This window comes from Botrytis deweyae (genome assembly GCF_014898535.1).
Source record: "Botrytis deweyae strain B1 chromosome Unknown BDEW_002, whole genome shotgun sequence".
Classification (NCBI taxonomy): domain Eukaryota; kingdom Fungi; phylum Ascomycota; class Leotiomycetes; order Helotiales; family Sclerotiniaceae; genus Botrytis; species Botrytis deweyae.
Genome location: NW_024066209.1, coordinates 286,772 through 308,038, shown reverse-complemented (window position 1 = coordinate 308,038; position 21,267 = coordinate 286,772). Strand labels below are relative to the sequence as shown.

At 43.2% G+C, this 21,267-nt stretch overlaps 6 protein-coding genes across 6 annotated transcripts; 4 read left to right on the top strand and 2 right to left on the bottom strand.

The window, feature by feature from the left end:
* Positions 1 to 544: 544 nt before the first annotated feature.
* EAE98_000810 (uncharacterized protein) lies at positions 545 to 3,097 on the top strand (the record flags this gene model as incomplete). The annotated part of the gene is made up of 2 exons (XM_038948428.1): positions 545 to 2,712; positions 2,860 to 3,097. The coding sequence occupies 2 exons, from the start codon at positions 545 to 547 to the stop codon at positions 3,095 to 3,097; spliced, it is 2,406 nt and encodes an 801-aa protein (XP_038814694.1).
* Positions 3,098 to 6,591: 3,494 nt separating this feature from the next.
* On the top strand, positions 6,592 to 7,178 carry EAE98_000809 (uncharacterized protein; the record flags this gene model as incomplete). The annotated part of the gene is made up of 2 exons (XM_038948427.1): positions 6,592 to 6,712; positions 6,775 to 7,178. 2 exons carry the CDS (start codon positions 6,592 to 6,594, stop codon positions 7,176 to 7,178), a joined length of 525 nt encoding a protein of 174 aa, XP_038814693.1.
* Positions 7,179 to 8,289: 1,111 nt separating this feature from the next.
* Positions 8,290 to 11,127, bottom strand: EAE98_000808 (uncharacterized protein; the record flags this gene model as incomplete). Its single annotated transcript, XM_038948426.1, has 7 exons — positions 8,290 to 8,610; positions 8,664 to 9,555; positions 9,604 to 10,388; positions 10,435 to 10,809; positions 10,869 to 10,895; positions 10,953 to 11,039; positions 11,107 to 11,127. The coding sequence occupies 7 exons, from the start codon at positions 11,125 to 11,127 to the stop codon at positions 8,290 to 8,292; spliced, it is 2,508 nt and encodes an 835-aa protein (XP_038814692.1).
* Positions 11,128 to 11,806: 679 nt separating this feature from the next.
* On the bottom strand, positions 11,807 to 13,817 carry EAE98_000807 (uncharacterized protein; the record flags this gene model as incomplete). Its single annotated transcript, XM_038948425.1, has 4 exons — positions 11,807 to 11,847; positions 11,898 to 13,446; positions 13,495 to 13,570; positions 13,786 to 13,817. The coding sequence occupies 4 exons, from the start codon at positions 13,815 to 13,817 to the stop codon at positions 11,807 to 11,809; spliced, it is 1,698 nt and encodes a 565-aa protein (XP_038814691.1).
* A 1,375-nt stretch (positions 13,818 to 15,192) lies between these two features.
* EAE98_000806 (uncharacterized protein) lies at positions 15,193 to 17,641 on the top strand. Its single transcript, XM_038948424.1, has 2 exons — positions 15,193 to 15,936; positions 16,030 to 17,641. The coding sequence occupies exons 1-2, from the start codon at positions 15,408 to 15,410 to the stop codon at positions 17,529 to 17,531; spliced, it is 2,031 nt and encodes a 676-aa protein (XP_038814690.1). The 5' UTR covers positions 15,193 to 15,407; the 3' UTR covers positions 17,532 to 17,641.
* An 850-nt stretch (positions 17,642 to 18,491) lies between these two features.
* Positions 18,492 to 21,249, top strand: EAE98_000805 (uncharacterized protein; the record flags this gene model as incomplete). Its single annotated transcript, XM_038948423.1, has 7 exons — positions 18,492 to 18,777; positions 18,800 to 18,874; positions 18,907 to 19,188; positions 19,266 to 19,771; positions 19,861 to 20,386; positions 20,442 to 20,623; positions 20,710 to 21,249. 7 exons carry the CDS (start codon positions 18,492 to 18,494, stop codon positions 21,133 to 21,135), a joined length of 2,283 nt encoding a protein of 760 aa, XP_038814689.1. The 3' UTR covers positions 21,136 to 21,249.
* Between the last annotated feature and the right edge of the window lie 18 nt (positions 21,250 to 21,267).

The window sequence follows — 21,267 nt, the reverse complement described above, 5'->3', positions numbered from 1 at the left end:
TATGAAAGTGTGGTAAGTTCCATGAAGATGTATTGGTGGAAAGACTCGTATTAAATCTGCAGGAGTATCTACTGAGATGTCGGGGTATATGTTGTGACCATGTGGAACTCTAAGTTTGGAGTTCGAATCCTTCAAAGCAGACAGAAAAATCAGTTCAGTGAGGCTATCACAATCTTTCTCCTCGATCATCAGCAAATTTGACGACTTGAAACATGAGCGATACTGTTTGTTTCATCAAGGTTTCTGCCGGAAAAGTAAGATGAGTCTAGTCTACATCTTAGTTGAACACCTTCATATTTATGTTTTTAAGGTGTGCAATAGGATGTTGACAGCCTGATCTTGCAGCAGCTGAAGGAATATGTTCTCTCTTTCTTGTCATGCACTTATCCGCAAATTACTTGGGCTGTGGCACCTAGTCCTACCAACAGTTTCTGTACAGATGTTTCGTGCTGATAAGGACAAACGCATGTCAAATGCCAAATTTCCTCTCATGCGATGTCAGTAGCTCAATTTCCAACCCACTTACAACGCTGGTTTTGGAAACATGGATGAAGCCTATGAACCAGTTGCCACCCTTGCTGACGACACCGTGCCAATTACATCCACGGCCTCTTCTTGGGGTCATGCCCTAGGAGAGCGATTGAAACTACGGTCATGGTCCCAGAAACTCAAGACCAACTCACGCGGTGCCATTGATCACGTTTTTAAAGCGAGAATAAAGCAGCTCGTTGATCACAGCTCTTTGATAGACTCGTGTTGCTCATCGTGCTCTCGCCTGAGTTTACACCGTGAGAGCTTCGTTCTTGGTGAGGATACAAAAGATACTCCAAAAGAAGTGGATCCAGTTCATACGACGCTAAGCCCAGTGAATCTCGGTTACCTTAATGATATCTACAAACGCAAGTCGTCTTGCGCTTTCTGCAGACTAGTTTACAAAGCCACCAAACTAGACGTTAAAGCTTACAATCAGCCTCGAAGGACCTGTGTCAATAATGAAGATCGCCAAACCACATGCTGGATGGAGTGGCTAATTGATGGAAGAACAGGGTCAGACACGATACAGCCTAGCAATGCAATCAACACCCCAATCACAGAGTGCTTTACTCGTCGAATTCGCTTATATAGCAAAGATGGGTCATTTTCCGACGCTTATCTTGTTTTGTTGTCAACATACAACACTGAGAGCAGGTCGCCCAGTTTTCTTGGCAGGATTGTCGACCCAAGACAGGCGAGTTTAGCGAAGATGAGCGAATGGATTGGAATCTGCGAGCAGTCCCACAAGGAAGTTTGCCGGCCACTACACGATAAAAGTCCAGCTCAAAGTCTTGGGGAGAGTATGAGGTTAATCGATGTTAATCAAATGTGTCTTGTCACTGCGGAAAGTACAACGAAATATGTCACCCTCAGTTATTGCTGGGGCAAAACGAAATTCTTTAAAAACACACGACGTCTCTACGCTAAGTTGCGGAGGCCAGGATTCCTTAACGTTGTTTTTGATGAACTTGGCCAAACAATACAAGATGCCATATTGTTAGTGAGATCTCTTAACATGGGATATTTGTGGGTAGATAGCATTTGTATCGTGCAAGACGAAATAGGAGATTGGACGCGAATAGCTCCGGTTATGGACCGAATATATGGCTATTCCACGCTTACCATCTGCGCTGGCAGTGGCGGTGGTGTTTCCGAGGGTCTTCCTAGAGCACATTTGGGATCTCGTCGATTAATCCAATACGTTGAGCGCGTTGCAGGATTAGAATTGATGGTTGTCCGATCTCCTGAGAATTACATCAGAGCATCTCCATGGAACAGTAGAGCGTGGACATTTCAAGAAAGGCTTCTTTCGAGACGATGTTTGATTTTTGTTGGTAACCGCGTTTTCTTTCAATGTCGACGAGCTACTTGGTCCGAAGAACTGGATTCCGAAGGGCACTGTCCTTCCTGGACACTTGATATTGTCGGGTCTCCGTTGAAGTTATGGAACGACCAGCCATTGCGACGGTATAGCGATTGTGTTCAAATATATAGTGGTCGTAGGCTTACCTTTGTTACGGACAAAATGATTGCCTTTACTGGTCTAGGTGATATTTTGGCCTCAAAACTCCAGGGGCCGTTGCTTTACTGTCTTCCAACCGCATATTTTGACTGGTCTCTGTTGTGGGAACCGATTATGGCAATGGAGCGCATTGAAAGACCATCGACTATCAAATATCCCAGCTGGTCCTGGTGTGGATGGGTAGGGGGTGTTGAGTGGAGGCTTTCAACAACTTCTGGGATTCTCAATAATATGCATGAATGGTTAGTAGCTCATACTTGGATCATTTGGTATAAAGGTAGTAAGAATGGCACACATACTCTGGTTTGGCAAGCTTCAGAGGTATCCACAACAATGCCGACTCGCTGGAATGGTTACACCACTCCTGATACTGATGGCTGCTTCGACTCTTATGGACGGCTCAGAAAACTCGAAGCTGCGGGACAATCACCTCGGCTTGAGACAGTGCCAAAAATATCCGCTGCAATCCATTGCCTTCAATTTTGGACCTACTCTGCATTCTTCAATCTTGTGGAGAGAAACATGTCGGACGCAAATTTCAAATCGGTACTCGGCTCGGGACTCCACAGATACGACATCGAAGATTCAAAAGGTGACTGGTGTGGGACGATAATTCTAGATAATACCTGGGCCGAAGGCTGTCGCAAAGCACACGAGTAAGTTCGTCAAATTTGTCAAATTCCAAAGCCAGGCAGACCGCTTAGTAATTGAACCATACATGTACCACAATCAAGATACGCATTCTTTCTGTCAGTTCTCTTGAAAGATTTCATCTCCTCTTTACTAATCTTCCACCCCGCAAGATTCATCGCAATATCTGAAGTCAAAGACTTGCAACTTGAAGAATTCGACAGTTGGACATATTATATCCCGCAAGAACGAGAACAAGCAGAATGGTATCTATACTACGCTTTGATGACACAATGGAACGACGAAAGAACTGTCGCGAAGCGAGTAGGTCTTGCAAAAATCTTTAAAGAAGCATTTCATTCATCGTCCTTTGCGCCAGGATTGAAATGGAAGGAGATCGCATTGGGTTGATTGGGAATACTAATGTGAAGATACTTGGTTACTAGGAGAATCATCAATATCCATATGATGACACCAGTTGTGAATTATTACTTTTCTACGTAAATGATGAAACTTGAAATAGTTGTGTGTATTCGAGATTATGCATTTTATACAATGAAGTCTTCCAATGCCCTGCCGCTCATCTATTACGCATACATCCATGGATGCTTCATCCATCCATATCTCATTTCCCATACCCGCCATCGATTACCTACCTACATAGATGTATTTCTGCAGAAAACTCACCCAGTAATAATTATCCTATCCAAAAGCGGTGAATGCCAAACATCAAAGTTTTGTTGCACATCTGAAAAAATTACAAAAACACCAAGCCTCCATCCTTCCAAATCGGGAAGAAACGTTGTAGAAATATGTCGACTGGGAATAAGAACACTTCTATAGGCTTTATTCCCGGTCGTGACCGATATATATCGTGTGGGTGAAAAAGTGTGTGTGTGTGTGTGCATGGAAGGAAGAATGAGGTTTAAATGAATTACACCAACAAAACTCGCGTGAAAATTCGCTCAGATGAATATTGATTTTGTTCTTAGATTTTCCTTATTAGTCTCCAAGATTGGTTTCATTGCTATTTATAAGAATTACTATTGTATCGAACCAAATCTATCAAATGAAGGTTAAGGTTACTTGAACTCATAGGAAAAAGGAAATTCTGCAATAACACGGATGGATGTGTTTGGGTTCTTCACCATCTGTTCAACCTACTGCTGCGAAACCCGCTCGGAGCATGTGTTGTTCCAAAACGACTCATGTATCTTACATGTGTCGCAGCAGCTCACGTCTATCTTCGAATACCTAGGTAGCTATAGCTACTCTCTCTCGATCAATCCAACGGTCATTATGATATGCAGTTAACATATCTTGTATGCGCATGCTCACGACTAATGTTACACCACCATCATCTCGGAGAAACTTACAGATGATTATTAACAATATGTCAATCTTCTTATCATGTGAATACAATTCATTGATGTGATGACCTAAAATGAAGAAGCCCAAGATTTCTTTGCTTCGCTTCGCTCTCAATATCTCTGTAGTAAATTCCATCTCAGGACTTCTTGATGTGCGTTTTGCAGCTGCGACAAGTGATGCAGATAAGTCTGTGAACATATATTTAATGGAATTTCACACTTTTGTAGATGGCGATAGTGGATTTGGTCATACTCTGTATCAGCTCTGATTTCTAATTCGGGACATTTGCTTGATTTATCTGGATTTGCTATGGGATTTTCAAGGCACTCGCCCAATGCAATGGTATCGGAGCGCACAAGAAGCCAGCTTCTGTGGGGTTGTCAAGAGTCTTCATATTCTTTATTATTGATTAAAGATGGTTTGGAAGCTGTCCTTCTTGCCGGTCAAACGCTCGGCTACGTCTTTTCAGACAGCGTTAGTCACTAGTACTTTATACACACTGCCATGAAGAGAAATTATGGAGGAATCTTTTTATGAATAATCCAAGCGGGTGTAAGAACTACAGGTCTCGACATGTGGATAAATTAGTCTTGGTCGTTGGCAGTAATGAATGAGTTCACCGTTTTGTAGCACTCGATGAAGCTGGCGCACAAGGTGCTTGTGCTTGGTTGGATATGTGTGGGATGATTCGACCAGTTTGTGTGTATCGACGTTCAAGCGATCAGATGAAGATTTTCAGACTCCAGGGACGTCGCGAGATTCCAAGATTCTATCCCCGTCGGCTACACTGGGACGGCAATACGAGATTCGCACTACCGGAAGTGAATATGATTAGACAATTTTTAGAGCTGTTCAGGTAATGCGTGTACAGCTTCCTTTGCAGATGTCTGCACAATATCTAGTCTCAACGACACATGATTGCGTGCAAGCTTTAGTGAGTAGATCTATTTTCCTTGAACATGTAGCGAGTCTAAAGAGGCAATTTTACCATGGGAAGGAGGCTAGATCGCTTGTGTTTTTGTATTCATAAGCGAATATTACTGTAGATGATATATAATCGAATGACAGGGTGGGGGTGGACCGTCAGCTATAGCCTCCTAGCCTATTGAACGGTGACTGATTCGAACTCACCAAGGGACCGCAGCAGCTTTTGTCTCAGCTTGGCTCACCGACACCATAAATACTATGCATCTCTTTTCGGAAATCATGCGAATGCAGGAGATACACCGTAGACTATTTATGCCACCCTCGCTTCACAGGGTAGTCACAAGCAAAGTATTACAATTAATTGCTGTCCAAACAAGCTTTCTTGCCGAGTCTTCTAGATAGCAATATGCATAGGTATCCAAGGTTTACCGTAATCCTATTGAAAATCAACCCTCCCCGCATAACGCTAGAAACAGGCATTTCCTATCTGGGAGCCAATTGAAGAATTACCAACCTTGTATACAACAGTTCGCGAGTGATGACGGGATCCAATCCAATCCACATAGATTAGCCCTCGGAGAAGGAGTTTCAAAAAGTCCGACCCCTGTCAATCGCCCGCCGACTGCCTCTCTCAAATCGGACTTTTTAAAGTTGGTTGTCCTTCGATTCCCGGAACGCTATCGCGGGGTTCTGGATGTGGGATTGTAGATCCGTTTTGTGTTCAACGTCTTCAGAGAGCTATCCTGGGTATTGATGTTCACTGAGGTCATTGCATCTCCAGAAAAGTTGGGCTGACGTCGAACGACTTGGGTGATCAAGAATAGAGCCGTCTGATTAATCATGATCTATGAACTTTAAGATAGTAATCGTGCTGTTCCAAATCGTGGTCGTTGACATTCCTTCCACTTGAAAGTTGGAAATCAAAAAGTATTGGCCGTACTTCTAAGAACATAGTTTAATCGATGAGAGTATAGCACTACCTAGGTCACCATATACACATCTACTACAGTATAAGCCTTGCGCATACCCAAATTGTTTATGTAGCGAACAGATTAGATTAGATTAGATGCAAGAGGTAGATCATCGGTTTTAGTAACTACACCCCGCTTATATCCGTCTGTATATTCACATACTCGTTCGTACCTGTCCTGAAGATCCACCAGTAATCACTAGAAACAACAAGGTCAGGCTGTCAAAACTCGGGAATAGCAGCTCATACATAGCTAGTTATGGGAATAACGAACCGGATTCCCTCAATGGGATTAACTCGAATACAATCGAGTCTGGATCAGCAAGGGGGATGTCACACTTTTGGGGATAAAACTCGTCTGTGCATATATATATATATATATGTGTGTGTGTGTGTGTGTGTGCATGTATGTATCCATATGCTTCTTGAACGTCTACTCTCTACCCTCGTGGTTTATTGCTGTTTCAATTGAGGATACCGTTCGTCTTTGGCTTTCCACTCGTACTGACTTGTTTCTGTCCCCTCATCTGATACAATTCATCGTGTCCTTCCACCTCTACTTTGCCAAATTTTTGCCCCAGCAGATCGAAGTTCAACTTCCAGCTTCTCACTCTTCCTCTGATCTACATCTCCAGCCATGCCCGCCAACACATGCGTCAAGCGCGCTCTCAGCGCCATGGAAAAAGATCCCTCTAAAATACTAAATGTCACCTACAACGGCAACACCATCACACCCAAGCAATACATTCCCCGATCAGGTAACATCCTCACTCTCCCCGTGCCCCAAACCGAAGTCCCAAACTCCTAACCCACTCCACAGAAGCTCAAACCACCCCCTCACTTTCCCTCCCAACCCCCACCCCCTCCACCACATATCTCCTCATCATGCTCGACCTGGACGCGCCCTCCCCCTCCCTCCCCCTTCTCGGTCCCATCCTCCACTGGATCCAACCCGGCTACACCACCAACCCCACCGGTCTCCTCACCACCACCGAGCCCTTCATCGCCAACTATATTGGTCCAGCTCCTCCTCCAGGAAGTGCACCGCATCGATACTCCTTCTACTTATTCGAACAGCCGGAAGATTTCAACGGTGGGAAATACGCACCCAGCGGAGGGAAACCGCTGAGTAATTGGTATCGAATGCGCTTTGATTTGGATGGGTGGCAGAAGATGGCTGGGCTGGGGGAACCGGTTGCTGTGAATTATTTTCTGAGTAATTAGACCGGATTGATTTGGGGGTTTCGACTCTCGAGCTTGGTTGAGATGAAGCACGTGCTTGCGACTGTGTTTAGTATTGAGAGAGGTGTGTTTTGCTACCTCTACCTATCATAGAGATTTAGCAAGAAGATATACGGTAGATGAAATCTGGAAAAATCATCATCATCTCGTTTCAATTTTCAACGAGCAAACTTTGAAGTATCGTATCGATCTAACATCTATCTACATAACTTAACTTCAAAGAGTATGTAATCTTTACTCGAGTCTAATCTTCACAAATATCATTACACGTCTTCGTTACTTCCTACCTACCAAACACGTATGTCTCGAGTAACACTTTACTTCCCCCAGTATCTCATATATAAGAAAAACGATCCGATGCATCCTCTCGTATCACGAGTAGATCCACACAGTATACAGCCATTCCCCCTCCCCTCTTAAATTCCCGTTAAATTTACCCCATGATACTTCTCTGGTCACCATATCGTACAACTAACTCATAGCTCAACTACAAACCACAAAATTCCATCTATCCAACATCGACTTGAAAACTCTCCAGAAACAGATTACACAAGATCATCACCCAGTTAAAACACCAATCGCTGGTTTACTTTTCGCCGCAATGTGTTCACTTCAAGCGATGCCAATAGAATTTCCCCACAAAATCTCAACGCATCGAAATCCAAGATTATCTGTCTCCATGACTTTACCAAGAACTACAATAACTAGACAAATATCCTATATGCCGGTAACTAATCGGTACACTAAAAATTCTCCATTAATAGAGATCAGTGGATCACTTGGGGACCCCAGCAGAGAATATAAGAGCTTCCTAGAGTTGGCGAGAATGACTACTAAATCTACTCTTTCGCTTGATCATGAGATGAACTCTCGAATAGACTATAGAAACTCCTTCACCCAAGTGGATTCCAGGGATAGATATCGTATCTACGAAGAAAAGACAATGGCAATCGCAATGATGTTAGTGGAAAACAAAAATTGTAACTATCATTAGAGCTAAATACTATCCTTTCAATCAACCCCCTAAACATGAGACACTTACTTCACATAAACGAGCTTAGTCCTGTCCCTTCATTGCCATAAGATAACCCCTCTAATAAACATAAGCATTTTGACCCAACGGCAACCGATCCGCCGCCTCACAAACAATATGTACACCATCTGCCTCAACTCTGTAATTTTCCGGATCGACCTTCATCTTTGGCATCTGATCATTGAACTTCATATCCTTCTTTCCAACTATTCTACAATTCTTCACCGCCTCTACGCGACTTTTCAAACCATATGTTGCGATCGTACCCGAAGAAATTGATGATTCGGAGACGAAGAGAATAGATGTAGAAGGGACTAGGGGTGCAAACATGGGGCGACAGATGATGGGTTGGACAGTTGGGATGGAAGCGTTAGGATCACCCTAAGATCTGATTAGCAAAGAATTCGAGAGGACATGGGTGGAGGATGATCTACCATTTGAGCGTAAGCGATAATACCACTCTTGATAATTGTAGTAGGTTTAGTTCCAAACCAAGCTGGATCCCAAACGACCAGATCTGCAAGCTTTCCCACTTCAATACTGCCAATGATATGTCCCATGCCTTGAGCAAGCGCCGGATTAATCGTGTACTTGCTAATATATCTCTTGACTCTGAAATTGTCTGCTCCAGTGCCCAGATCTTCTCCGAGTGCACCGCGTTGGACTTTGTTTTTGTGGGCTGTATTCCATGTTCTCATGATAACTTCTCCACAACGGCCCATTGCTTGGGAATCAGAAGACATCATGCTGATTGCTCCCAAATCATGAAGAATATCTTCAGCTGCAATCGTTTCGGCACGAATTCGTGATTCTGCAAAAGCGACGTCTTCGGGAATATTCTTGGAAAGATGATGACAAACCATAAGCATGTCTAAGTGCTCATCAAGTGTATTTCTAGTATAAGGTCTTGTAGGATTGGTAGAGGAAGGGAGGACATTCGCATGCTCGACAACACTGATGATATCAGGTGCATGGCCACCGCCAGCTCCTTCGGTATGATAAGTGTGAATAGCACGATTTTTGAATGCAGCAATCGTAGATTCAACAAAACCTGACTCGTTTAGAGTATCGGTATGGATCAAACATTGAATATCGAGTTCATCGCAAACCGTCAGACAAGAATCAATCGCCGAAGGTGTAGTGCCCCAATCTTCATGTAATTTGAGTCCACAAGCTCCAGCAATAACTTGCTCACGGAGTGCAGCGGGATCACTGTCATTTCCTTTGCCTGTTATTCCAACATTCATTGGCATGGTATCACAAGCTTGAAGCATTTGTCGCATGTAATTTTTTCCAGGTGTGCAGGTTGTAGCACTAGTTCCAGCGCTATTTACATATTAGATAGCCTATAGCAAAAGTTTTTGTTTTGCTTACCTTGGGCCAGTCCCGCCTCCTAGCATAGTGGTAATACCGGACGAGATAGCTTCATTGACTTGTTGAGGGCAGATGAAGTGAATATGAGTGTCGAAGCCACCGGCAGTAATAATTTTGCCTTCCCCAGCAATAACATCTGTACATGATCCAACGATCATATTTGGACTAACGCCATCCATCACATCTGGGTTACCAGCTTTACCAATACCTACTATTGTACCGTTCTTGACACCAATATCGGCTTTATAGATACCAGTCCAATCAACAATCAAAGCATTAACAATAACGAGATCCAATGATATATCATCAGGTATACCTGTAGCCTGGCCCATACCTTCCCGTAAAGTTTTACCACCACCAAACTTACATTCATCGCCATAAAAAGTCAAATCCTTTTCAACCTTGATCCAAAGATCAGTATCACCTAGACGAATAGTATCACCTACAGTTGGTCCGAACATAGTTGCGTATGATGTTCTATCCATTTCGAATGCACCAATAAATGCAGCATCTCCACTTGGATCTGGGGTATGCGCGAATCCTGCCTCTTGAAGATTGACTAGAATTTCTTCCACTCGTGAAATATCTACCTTGCCAGTAGCAACGTGATTTCCACCACGGATGACTCTGTTGCCACCAATTTCTACTAGTCCTACGGTTTTAGTGTCTCCAGGTTCGAATCTAACAGATGTACCGGCGGGAATATCGAGTCTGTAACCATATGCTTTGATGCGATCAAAATCGAGTTGTGGATTTGTCTCAATGAAATGATAATGAGATCCAATCTGCGAATATGAGCAAGTGGTCATCACTGTAGAATCTTAGACTCACTTGTATTGGTCTATCTCCCTTACTTGTCACTCGCAATTTTATTCTCTTTCTTCCTTCATTCAGCTTGACCTTACCTTTTACAGTAATCAAAGCACCAGGCCGTTTGGTCGATTCGTATTCTGCAGGCAATGGCAATGGGAAAAGATCTATATCCGGAATTGGAAGAAAGCTTCCATAAAGTGCCTTCGCCAAATCTCCATCATCTGTACTAATTGGATGATGTACCGTCACCAAGTATGTTCCAGTTGGAAAAGTGCCTTCGACCATAATTTCCGTAAGAGTCGAGCAAACCGCAGGTTGGACATGACGACGCCCGAGCATTGTTGCGCCAATTGACATGAGATCTGCCACTGTATGGTTTCCATCGCGAATGAGCTTTCAGGTCGTCAGTTCGTATTCTTTTCCTGCTATTGGGGGAAACACGGTCGCCAGACCTCTTGAAGATTATTCGCTATAAGCGCCTTGTGTCAATTAGCAACAATCTCATAACATGTTTTCGAATGCTTGACTGAACTCACAACTGCTTCGGAATGATTGAGCTTTACTCCTCGCGCAAGTCTTCGTTGTGCCAGCAGGCCAAGCTGAGAGATAGCAAGCTTATCTATCTATTTTGACGATCCCAAAAATTAATTCCTTTGCTTGAACGCTGCTGCGATAAGGGTCTGGACTTACTTCTTTAGGTATGAGATGCATCTTTGAGACTGCTATGTATCTCCTCTTCAATTGAATATGATTAATTGCATTAGATGATGTTTTGTAGAAAATTAGATATGATTTAGAGCTTCTCAAATGCTAAGTTTTGCTAAGGATTTAGAGATAAGGCACACCCCTCCGTTCTATCTAACTGATAAGGGAAGATTATGACAAGGATGGATGTGTCAAGTGAATTTTGGCAAAGTCGAGATCTCAAAGAATTATTTTCAAGGTTAAGGATAGAGGTAGAGGTGGAGGGCGATTCATTCACATCATCGACGAATAGGTACCACAGAATTGCGCTGTCGGTTGTACAAAGTACATGCATTGCACCACGAAGTTTGAATTGTCGTACCTACTTAGTAGTATCCCTTACAACGTTTCTTTTCCGACCAATCCATTGTACATCTCAAAAGAAAAATAAATGCTTCTTCTGAAGACTCTGCCTGCTGTGACTGGTTCAACAGCTTTCCGTATAATACGCCAATATTTCAAACGAGTTCCGAATGATTGGTCCATTGCCAATATTTCTCCCAAAACACCAATTCCTAACCAGCCCTTGATCCCTTTTGCCCTTCAAACGCACAGCGTATACATGGTATAAAACTCCAGAGATTGACAAGAACAACCTTGCCACGCTGAAATGCTCATCAAGTCATTAATATTTACAGTTGGACCCCTAAGAATAGCCGGGGAAAGTTTTTGATAATGCGCGACGGACTGTCATGGGTCGTTAGTTTGGAAAGAGTATGAAGTTGGGAAGCGCTTACAGAGTGATCGATGCCTCGTTTGAACCAAGTCCGGGCCTTCTATCGAAGGCTCTTGTGCTGCAAGTTCTTGAATTCGTTGTTGGGCTCTCTCTCGCCGGGAAAGGCCGTTTTGTAACACCTCAACCCCTAGTACGCTATTGACCTGTGATTGAGGGTGTGTCGCACTTGCCATCAATGGCGGTCCCGTTGCGATCGGTGATGCAACTGTCATTTGTACGTTATTTGTTTGGACCGTCGAAGTATTAAATATTCGCCTATTGAAACTAGCGCCTAAGATTCGGGGAAGAAACCTTGGATGACCAGCCTGAATATCATGGTTATCCTCTGCTATAGTGATACGAGACCTCAATCTTCGCATATTCCTTTCTCTGTTGACCATTGCGTTGGTGATCTCTATTGGGCATTGTCCGACAGGCAAGACACTCTTTTTGCACATAGGACATAATGAACTATTATTGCCAAGAAAAGGATCGATACATTCCGGATGAAATATATGACCACACGGCAACTCCCGAATCAATGTAGTTCCACTTTCGAAGTCGTCTAAACAAACGGGACATGTAGGTTGGGAGAATACCACAGCTCGTTCCTCCAGATCTGAGATGGAAAGTGGAGAAATTCCCAAATTGGGTATGAAAAAAGTTGGTGATAACGCCTTGGATGCCGAGTCATCGCAAAATGAGATCTCATTTGTCTCTGCGGAGACGCTTTTATCGGCATGGATCCCCTCGGCTGTACTTGAACGTTGATGCACCAAAGGGGTCTGTCCAACAAAACGATATGTAAATATAGGCATCTGATCGATGATCTCTTGTGGAACGGTGAGTCGCTTGATACCCAGTGCCTCCAAGTTTACCTCCCCGATTTCCACTCGTCTTGTTAAAGCCCGCCTTCGACTTCTCTGGAGATAATGCATAGAGCCGGAAGTGATTGCGAGCATAAAGGCCAGTACAGCAACAATAATCAACAAAAATTCCCACAAGTTGGGGAGATTTGTGCCATGAGTCACGCGAAGCTGCGTATACACTCGTACATAATCTCGAGGGTCAATGCCTGGGAATGTGGATAGTTCATGACCGTTTGGTACGTCTGTAAGATTGCCGGAATATAGACTTATTTCGCGCATCATCCTCTGTCCAACACTTCCAGGAACAGCGTATACTGGATATTTGTTGGTGGACTTCCATGTTCCGCCGTCTTCAAGTGCCCACTGATCCGAGCTGATTGGTGGTGGTCGACTTGTACTATTATCTGGTGGATAGAAGATGAAAGCTCGTATTGGGTCTTGTCGCGCTGCAGCTAAATAGCCCTTTGTACATTCTGTGCTGATCCAAGGTGCTAGCGCAATCAATGTGAAATCCGTTGCTGGGAGATTGGCTTGTCGAGTAGCATTTGAAGGAACATATTGTTTGGAAATGTTGTAGCATGTGTGTTGATCATCCAGATCTGGCACGTAAAGAAAGCCGCCTATTGCACCGCTCGCATCTGCATTGTGAGTTGATAATGTCTGTAGGTTATCGGTAATGGTCTCTGCATAAGATATGTTTGGCTATTGACACATTAGATCAACACTTTCTCTAATCGTCCCATAACATACATTCAACTGATTAATGACGCTCGTGAGCTGATCATTTGTGGCCAGGTTATTCCATTCTTCATCCGGAAAAAGTAGACTGTAATACAATTATTAGTAGATGTCTAAGATTTTGTGATGTGAAAATGCGTGTTGATTGATCGACATGGAGATGAAGAGCGAGGTAGAGAGAGGTTGATGGTGATGATGATAACAGAATTTGGGTTTTCTTGACAAAGAAACACGACATCGTATTCAGTTAAGTGTCCAGAATCAGACAAGAGGAGTGAATATTGAAGATCTGTTTGCACATACACGGAATTATCGACTTCTTTCAAAGCTTTCATTTGGGTTAGTGAATATATAGAGGAAGATTTGAGAATGGATAGCCAAGATTCTTGACATCTCGGCGCCAAGCACTCTCTGGGGATTTGAAACTAACCCATATTCAAGTAATAAATAGCGCGCAGGATCTGTTGCGCCGGGCAAAGACCCTTCGGCAAACTGTATGCTGGTTATAATTACCATAAGGTGAATTGCAGAACGTGATTCATGAATTTTTGAATGTTTTTAAACAATTGTTAAAGGATCTTGAAGGATATATTTTCGTGTCCATATTGTTCATATAACAGGATATACCAAAAGTAGGGAGATTCGGAGAGTCAAGGAGACTAGGGAGGATATGCATGGGCGGCTAGCGAAAAAGCTTGATCATCTTTTCGCTCCACGTTTGACACCCACAATTTTCATCTCGGAATGTTTTTTGATCTTGGGTTTCATACTCGTTGGAAGGAACTTCCCCCGATGACTGTATTGCTAATTATTAATAAGAAAGGGAGAGGAGAGGGTGTGAGATGTTGAGTAAGATTTTGAGAGGGAATTTGACATGAATGATATGTATTACATATTTGTGTACCAGTATGAAATATTCACATAGGATAGATATATCGGGACACTATGTATGATGGGTGCTATGCATGTATCGCATCTAAACTACCGGTAGAGAGGGGAGATGACATTATCACAACTTGTTGCATTCCGTTCTGTACTCATCTCATATCGCTCTAGAGAATAAAAAGGAAGTACAGTACATTTCAATCACATTTCACTGTAAACTAGTCTGTGCTCATACAGCATCTAGAATCTAAAAAATAATTAAATTCCAGTACAGTACCACTCTGTACTCATATAACATCTAAAATCCAGAAAACAAAAACATAAATTCCAGTACAGTACACCATATTCTTGTAGTCCGTTATGTATTGATGCAACATCTAGACTCTACTCTAGAGAATGAGAAAGAAATACAGTAATACAACATCTCGTTGTACTCAGTGCATCTCCCTCGTCATTGTAACGTACCTATTGTACGACTTTGAATCTCTCGTATTGGTAGACATTATTTTCAACATACTTTTTTCAACACCACTGGCGTCTCAAATACGAGTATGTATTAATCGGATCAGCAATACGTAATGGCGCCATTCTGACGATCTTTCAGCCAGCCAAATGCAAAACGCTAATGAGCTTGGGAGGATCTTGGAGCAAAATGTAGTTCAACCAATTACAAATCTCGAAGCGAGACCCCTGTATATCACGTGCTGATAGAGTATCGGAATAACTTTCTTCCTAGCCTTATCTCCAACAGGCTAGCTCCACTGTAGTTCAACTAAGCAAGCATCACGACCTACCTAGGTACCTAACTTCACATCTGACAAGAAAGTAAACAACATTCATAGCATTTGATATTTGTCCATAATTTTGATATTCAATACTTGTTGATTCTTCCTTTATGGGTTACTTGTTACAAATCAAACTGACGTCAAGGCCCTACCAAAATTTAACAAACTAAGACAATAGACAGACAATAAGATTAGATCCTAGAGTCTCAAAGTCCATTTCTACGTACATCCCATACACTTGCGCCTATCATTAAAATGCCTCCCATGGCAAGTCAAAAAGGAACGGGAAAAAAGGGTCGGGATCCCCGCCAATCTCGAAGTCGAAACACAACACCAAGTCTAGTAGGTACCGCGACCTCAGTCGCGCCTTCTGATGCCGGAAAAACCCCCTACACACAAATTCCAATTAGTATTCTTAGGACTTCCGTAGCAGATGAAATTGTCGACCAACATGCTTCAGCAATTCCCAACTCAAGAGAGCTCGAGGCGCTTATGCAACGTATGGAAAGACTAGCTGCAAGCATAGATGAACGTGCTGCGGTATGCGACAAGGGGATGCGAGTTCTGGCACAATCAAGAAAGGATAGGAACGAGGAACTGGAAATCGAAAAGCGAGATGAAGAATTGAAAGAAAGAATGAGGAGAGACCAGGCGGATGAAGATGAGCGTGGGAGACATAAGGCTCACAAAATCAAAAAGAGAAAGGATGTCAGTAGTGCTAGAGAAGAGCGGCCATTGACACATGGTGCCCATGGTTTGGCACCACAAGATGGGTCCAATATTGGTAAGTCACCTTTCGATACGGTATACACATCAGTACAGTATTGATTTTGAGCTTTACTTCAAACCGTATCTCGCTAATTCAATTCACTTGCAGAAGTCGCCGTTCCAAGCCGTGACTATACACATAAACATCACAGAAAAGTATCAAAAGAACGAGACAATGATTCAATAAGCTCGTCGCTTTCACCACCTGCTCCTGCAACACCAACCGCAGGTATGAACACGGATACGAAACCAAATGGCACTGCCGAAGACGAGTCCAGCTCCGATGAACATCAACCTCCTCCAGCACCCAAAATCGCCAATTACCAGACATTTGGAGCAGATCCATCTACCTTTCCCGATCCAACGGTCTACGAAATTACAAAAATAAAACCTGGAGACCCCAGGATGAGTGAAGAAGAAAAGAAGAAGGTTTATTCTGTAGCAGCCTATCCGAGGAATGATCTTCATGATCTCATCCCTGGAACACCACCCGACAAAGATTTCAGCAACTCGAAACCCACAAACCAAGTACAAGCTAATACTTTTGCGACATATCTGGAGCCATACTTTCGACCATTCACAGAAGAAGATCTCGCCTTTCTACGTGAGCGTGGTGATCGTGTGAATCCGTTCATGATTCCTAGACGTGGAAAGAAGCACTATACCGAAGTCTGGGCTGAGGAAGATGGCGCCATGTCAATTGACACACCAAATCAAGGGCGAGATAAATTACCTCCAAATCAAGCCCGTGGAAGTATTGATGAAATTGATGATGCAATAGCGGAGACGGATCAAATTTCTGCTGGCCCAATGTTATCGAGATTATTGGCAACTTTGAGACCGGAAAATAGAGCGGCTCCTTCCGAAGACAAACCTATGACGAACGGTGTGAGCAATGGCGAAGGGAGTTTCAATGGTGAAATGAATGGTGAAATGGGGGAACCAAGCCAGCATAGCGACACATCTCCATTACCCCCTGCAACTTTTATGGCCGAATCAGCATCAGAATCGTGGAAGAAAGCAACCCACCCAAAGCTTGATCATGCGCAAATAGATGAAAGGATTAAACAAGAGCTTCGACATATTGGATTCCTACCCCCTGATGCCGAGCCCGATTACGACGCTCATTACGATGACGAAATAGCCGCACGACTTCGTTTCCTTCAAGCCAAACTCAAAGAACAATCGATTATTAACGGCGCACGTAAGGCTCGACTACAGGAAATCACGAAGGAGCGCATGGCTCATCAAGAATACCAAACTATCCTTGAAGATCTTGACGGTCAAGTAAACGCAGCCTATACCAAACGATCCCGCACAATCGGGAAGACCAAAAAGAATAAGAAAGCTGGCGGTGCTGGCGGTGGTAATCAAGCTGTCAATGGCGCTGCTGGTACAGCAAGACCGGGTCTTGGTGATATGACCAAATCATTGATGGAAAAACGTCAAAAATGGATCAAAAACATTGGGGCAGTTTTTGATGATGAACGGAACTTGGGCAAAGTGCCTCGTGCAAAGGATGAGGGTAGCTCAATCTTCAAGCCTGAAATTATGAGCGAATTCATTCGGAGAGAAAAGGATGGGTGGGATGATGATGGAGAAGAAGAATAGTCTTTTAATTTACAGTTACCCTTAACAATGGACCGTATTGATGAAGGGAACTGAGGGATTTTCAGCTACATGGTTAGCTTGGTATACAGCTATGGAGTTCACGGACAGCGAGGTTGCATTAGTATTGCAGATATAGCGTATGGCCTTTATGAATGAATGGATTGCTTTGACTTCATGGTATATACATGATCGTTCATTATTTTGGGCGAGATGTTTGTGTTAGGGGAAACAATGGGTAGGGATAACCTGCTCATTTTTTGTAAATGAAATAAAGTGACTTCGAGTAGTACATGAGAGTCTTGGAAATAGTTTGTGAGAGTTACACAAATTATCTAATTTATATGCAGCTGATTCTCAAATGTATGATGTATGTTTATTATGACGGCTCTAGATGGGTAGATGCATTGGACGTTCCTTTTGCCCGGAGTTGTTTGCTTAGAGGGCACCGCAATAGTCGAATTTGTTTTGGAGAATGCATGTCGATGGGCTGCCGTGTTTGACATTGGCGTTTGAAATTGTGGGGGGGGAGAGAGTCTTTGTGACATTGGAGTATGATCCAAATGCCTACCTAGTATATCGAGTCGGGAGAAATGCTCGAGAAGGTACATTGTATCAATCGAAGTCTTCGTCGTGAGCTGCAGACGTAAGCTTTTTAATTCAATTATAATGTGAATATGTACATTCACTTGAAACTTGCTGGTCAAGAGAAGCGATATACAATTCACTTTCCCGTCTATGATACTCATGACCATTATCGTCATTTTCCTTATCCCAACTGGATACTCTAATTCGAAATAAAGATAAGAGTCTTGGATGAGCCAAATCAAGAGGGAGCATTGGTCGGGATTTCCAGAAGAGGCAACGTGCCTACCATTTTTAGGAAGCAAAAAAAAAAAGCACAAGTGGAGGTAAACAAACAACCACAACTCACCTTTCCAAAAATAACCAACGATCTTAATCATGTCGTCTCCTTTTAAAACTTCCCCAATACGTCTCAAGTCTCCCCGAGATAACTTGGGATCTTCAATCATGGAATCAGCTTACAGAACACAGCAAGATTTGATGGCGAAAAAAGCAAGGGAAAATGGAATTCCAACGTCTGAAATTACAAAACAATTTCAGGCAACACTAAGCCAAATTTACCAGCAAAATCCGCAATGTGCTGAGGATTGGGCATTGGGAAAAGCAGAATATCACGTTGTATGTAAACTCCCAGCTATCTCTTTGTATTGCATGAGTTCTTCACGTCGGCATCAAAATACTGACAGCGCGCTCTAGTGGACCCAGTTCTGTGAGTTTCAATATTTCATTTCATTCACATAGAAGTGATGTGATTTGGCTGGGTAGGTAAGGTTCACTTCTAATCCGATTGTAGTTCCAAACGATCCATGGCCGGGTATCCTCCCCAAGACATCACAATTATCCTTCAGTGATGAGACAATGCGCTCCGAGTCCGGCGAGATTACGAGTTCGCCGGAGAAGGGCTCGTTGAGTTTCCCAAGCAGACCAAAGCCCAACTTTTCAACCAAGATCGAAGATGTGCTTCTTAATGCAGCTGGCAATTCAAATGTACTAGCAGTATACCGAGAGGCATTGGTAAACATGAAGGAAAGATATCCACGCGAAAGCTTGGAGTGGCAACAGTGGATGGCAGGAAGTAAAGTTTGGGTGTCTAACTGTATACATTTACCAGATTGATTGGGTTCGGATGTATCTTTGCTAACTTATAATTAGTTCGTCAAAGAGGTACATTTCCCTGCAACGAGCCACCTAGGTCATATATTCTTCGCTCTTCAGATACCAATCACCTTAACACTGTACGTTCTCGCCGTGGTGGCGAGGATAAGTCTAGAAGTGGGCGATCTGGCAGTAGCTGGCAAGCTGAAGAGGCGACTAGTCGACGTAGATCTAGGTCGCCTCCGATTGAACCTATGGGAAGAGACAGATATCGACAAAACAGGTCTGAAGGAACCACAAGGCAAGGTAGGACAATCAAATCCGAAGAGTCGCCACGCAATTTCAAAGCAATGAGAGTTGGAGAAACAGAAAAAGACAGTGGGAATGTAGTGAGGGCCAGAGAGGATGGTCCATTGACTTATGGACCCAAAGAGAATGAAATGCAAAAGAAAGCATACAATATGGGGGGTATTGAGTTCCGACATGCTTTCTTTCGTGCTCTGCAAACTAGCAGAGATTTTGTGAGGGCGCGTCATCCTAACTGCGACCGTTCTCAAAAACATGTAAGTCTCGAGCATTTCCTCATCTTCAAATGCACGGATCTCGTTCATTGTCATCTTATCATTTATGATTTGTTACTTACTTAATTCAGTGGCTTGCCGATAGAATGGCATGGGAGACTATTTTCAAAAATGAGCCATTCCCCTGGTTGAACGACAAACCACCAGGAGTCCCTTCATTAGCCAGTTTACCACCGATTCACAAAACATCAAGAGAGGTTACTGGCAATTACTCCATGGCTCCCCCACCAGCTCAGAAAGTTTCCAGCGGTGCCAATACCAGTCATCGTTCGGTATACAGTATGACAGGGAGCAAATCGACACAATCGAGACCTTCCTCTGCTTATAGCGCAAACGTGTCTGTCGGAACAGCTGTATCTGGTGGTACCACTCCTTTTGGATCAAGCCCTGAGATGCCAAGAAAGCTCTCAGCGGCACTACTGAACAAAGGAGTGATGAACACTATTGGTGAGGAGTCCTCGGAAGATAATGGAATGGATCTTGCCGAAGGCAAGAGAGAAGTGATTATCAGAAAGAACACACTTTTCCGTGCTCTTCTTGGAGACTGGGACGATTCGTTCAAATCCGTTCAGAGAGGTCTTGGGGTTACAATAGAATGTGAGTGCTTCTTCTCCTTCCAACTATTCTCCTAGTTTAGAACTCATTATTCTAGACCATGAAGATGCATCTGGACACTTCAAGCTCACTATCGAGCCATACCAGCCTGGAGATAATGTAGCGCTCGAAAGAGCGTACAAGTTCCTTGAGATCTGGAAGAGATTGATTTACTCTGATCAGTTAATCAAACTTGAACATTTCTGGGCCCAGTATAAGAATCATGACAAGACAACTGCAGTAAGTAGCAAAAAACGACTGTTTGATTCGACCTTCGAACAAGTCAATCTTCCTTTCACTCAAGAATCACTTTCTCATTCTTTTAGGTCAACCGCAAGCCTATGATACATGTTAATGGCAAGAAGATCCTTTGTCAAGGGAAATTCGGTGATCTCTGTGATTTCTTCTCACAGGAGATCCAGAAATATCAATCCAACATGGCTGAATATGCTGACACTGAAAATGCACTCGCCTGCAGTACCCTATTTGAGGTCAGGCCATACGACATTTACCTCAGCAGTTACCCACTTCCGATACTGCTTGATGTTGATACCAAGGCAAGGAATAAGATGCTTGATGACCATGATGCCTTTCTGGAAGATTGGGTTCGAAGCTCTTTCCAGAATCGAATAAGCTTATCGGACATGAGCCACGAATATGCAAGGAGGAGCGACCAAAAGCGTATGGAACTAGATATGGATTTGGATGAGCTTCTTAAAGAAGGAGCAAAGGCGGCAAATCAGATGTCATGAATGTAGAGGTAATGATTTTTAGGAGGTCTTATATTTGCTCTTTGTTTGGTAGGAGTACTAGCGAGTCGTATACGTAGTTTACACATGATCGTAGATTTTTCGAATCAATATCATAATACCATGCACTTTCGA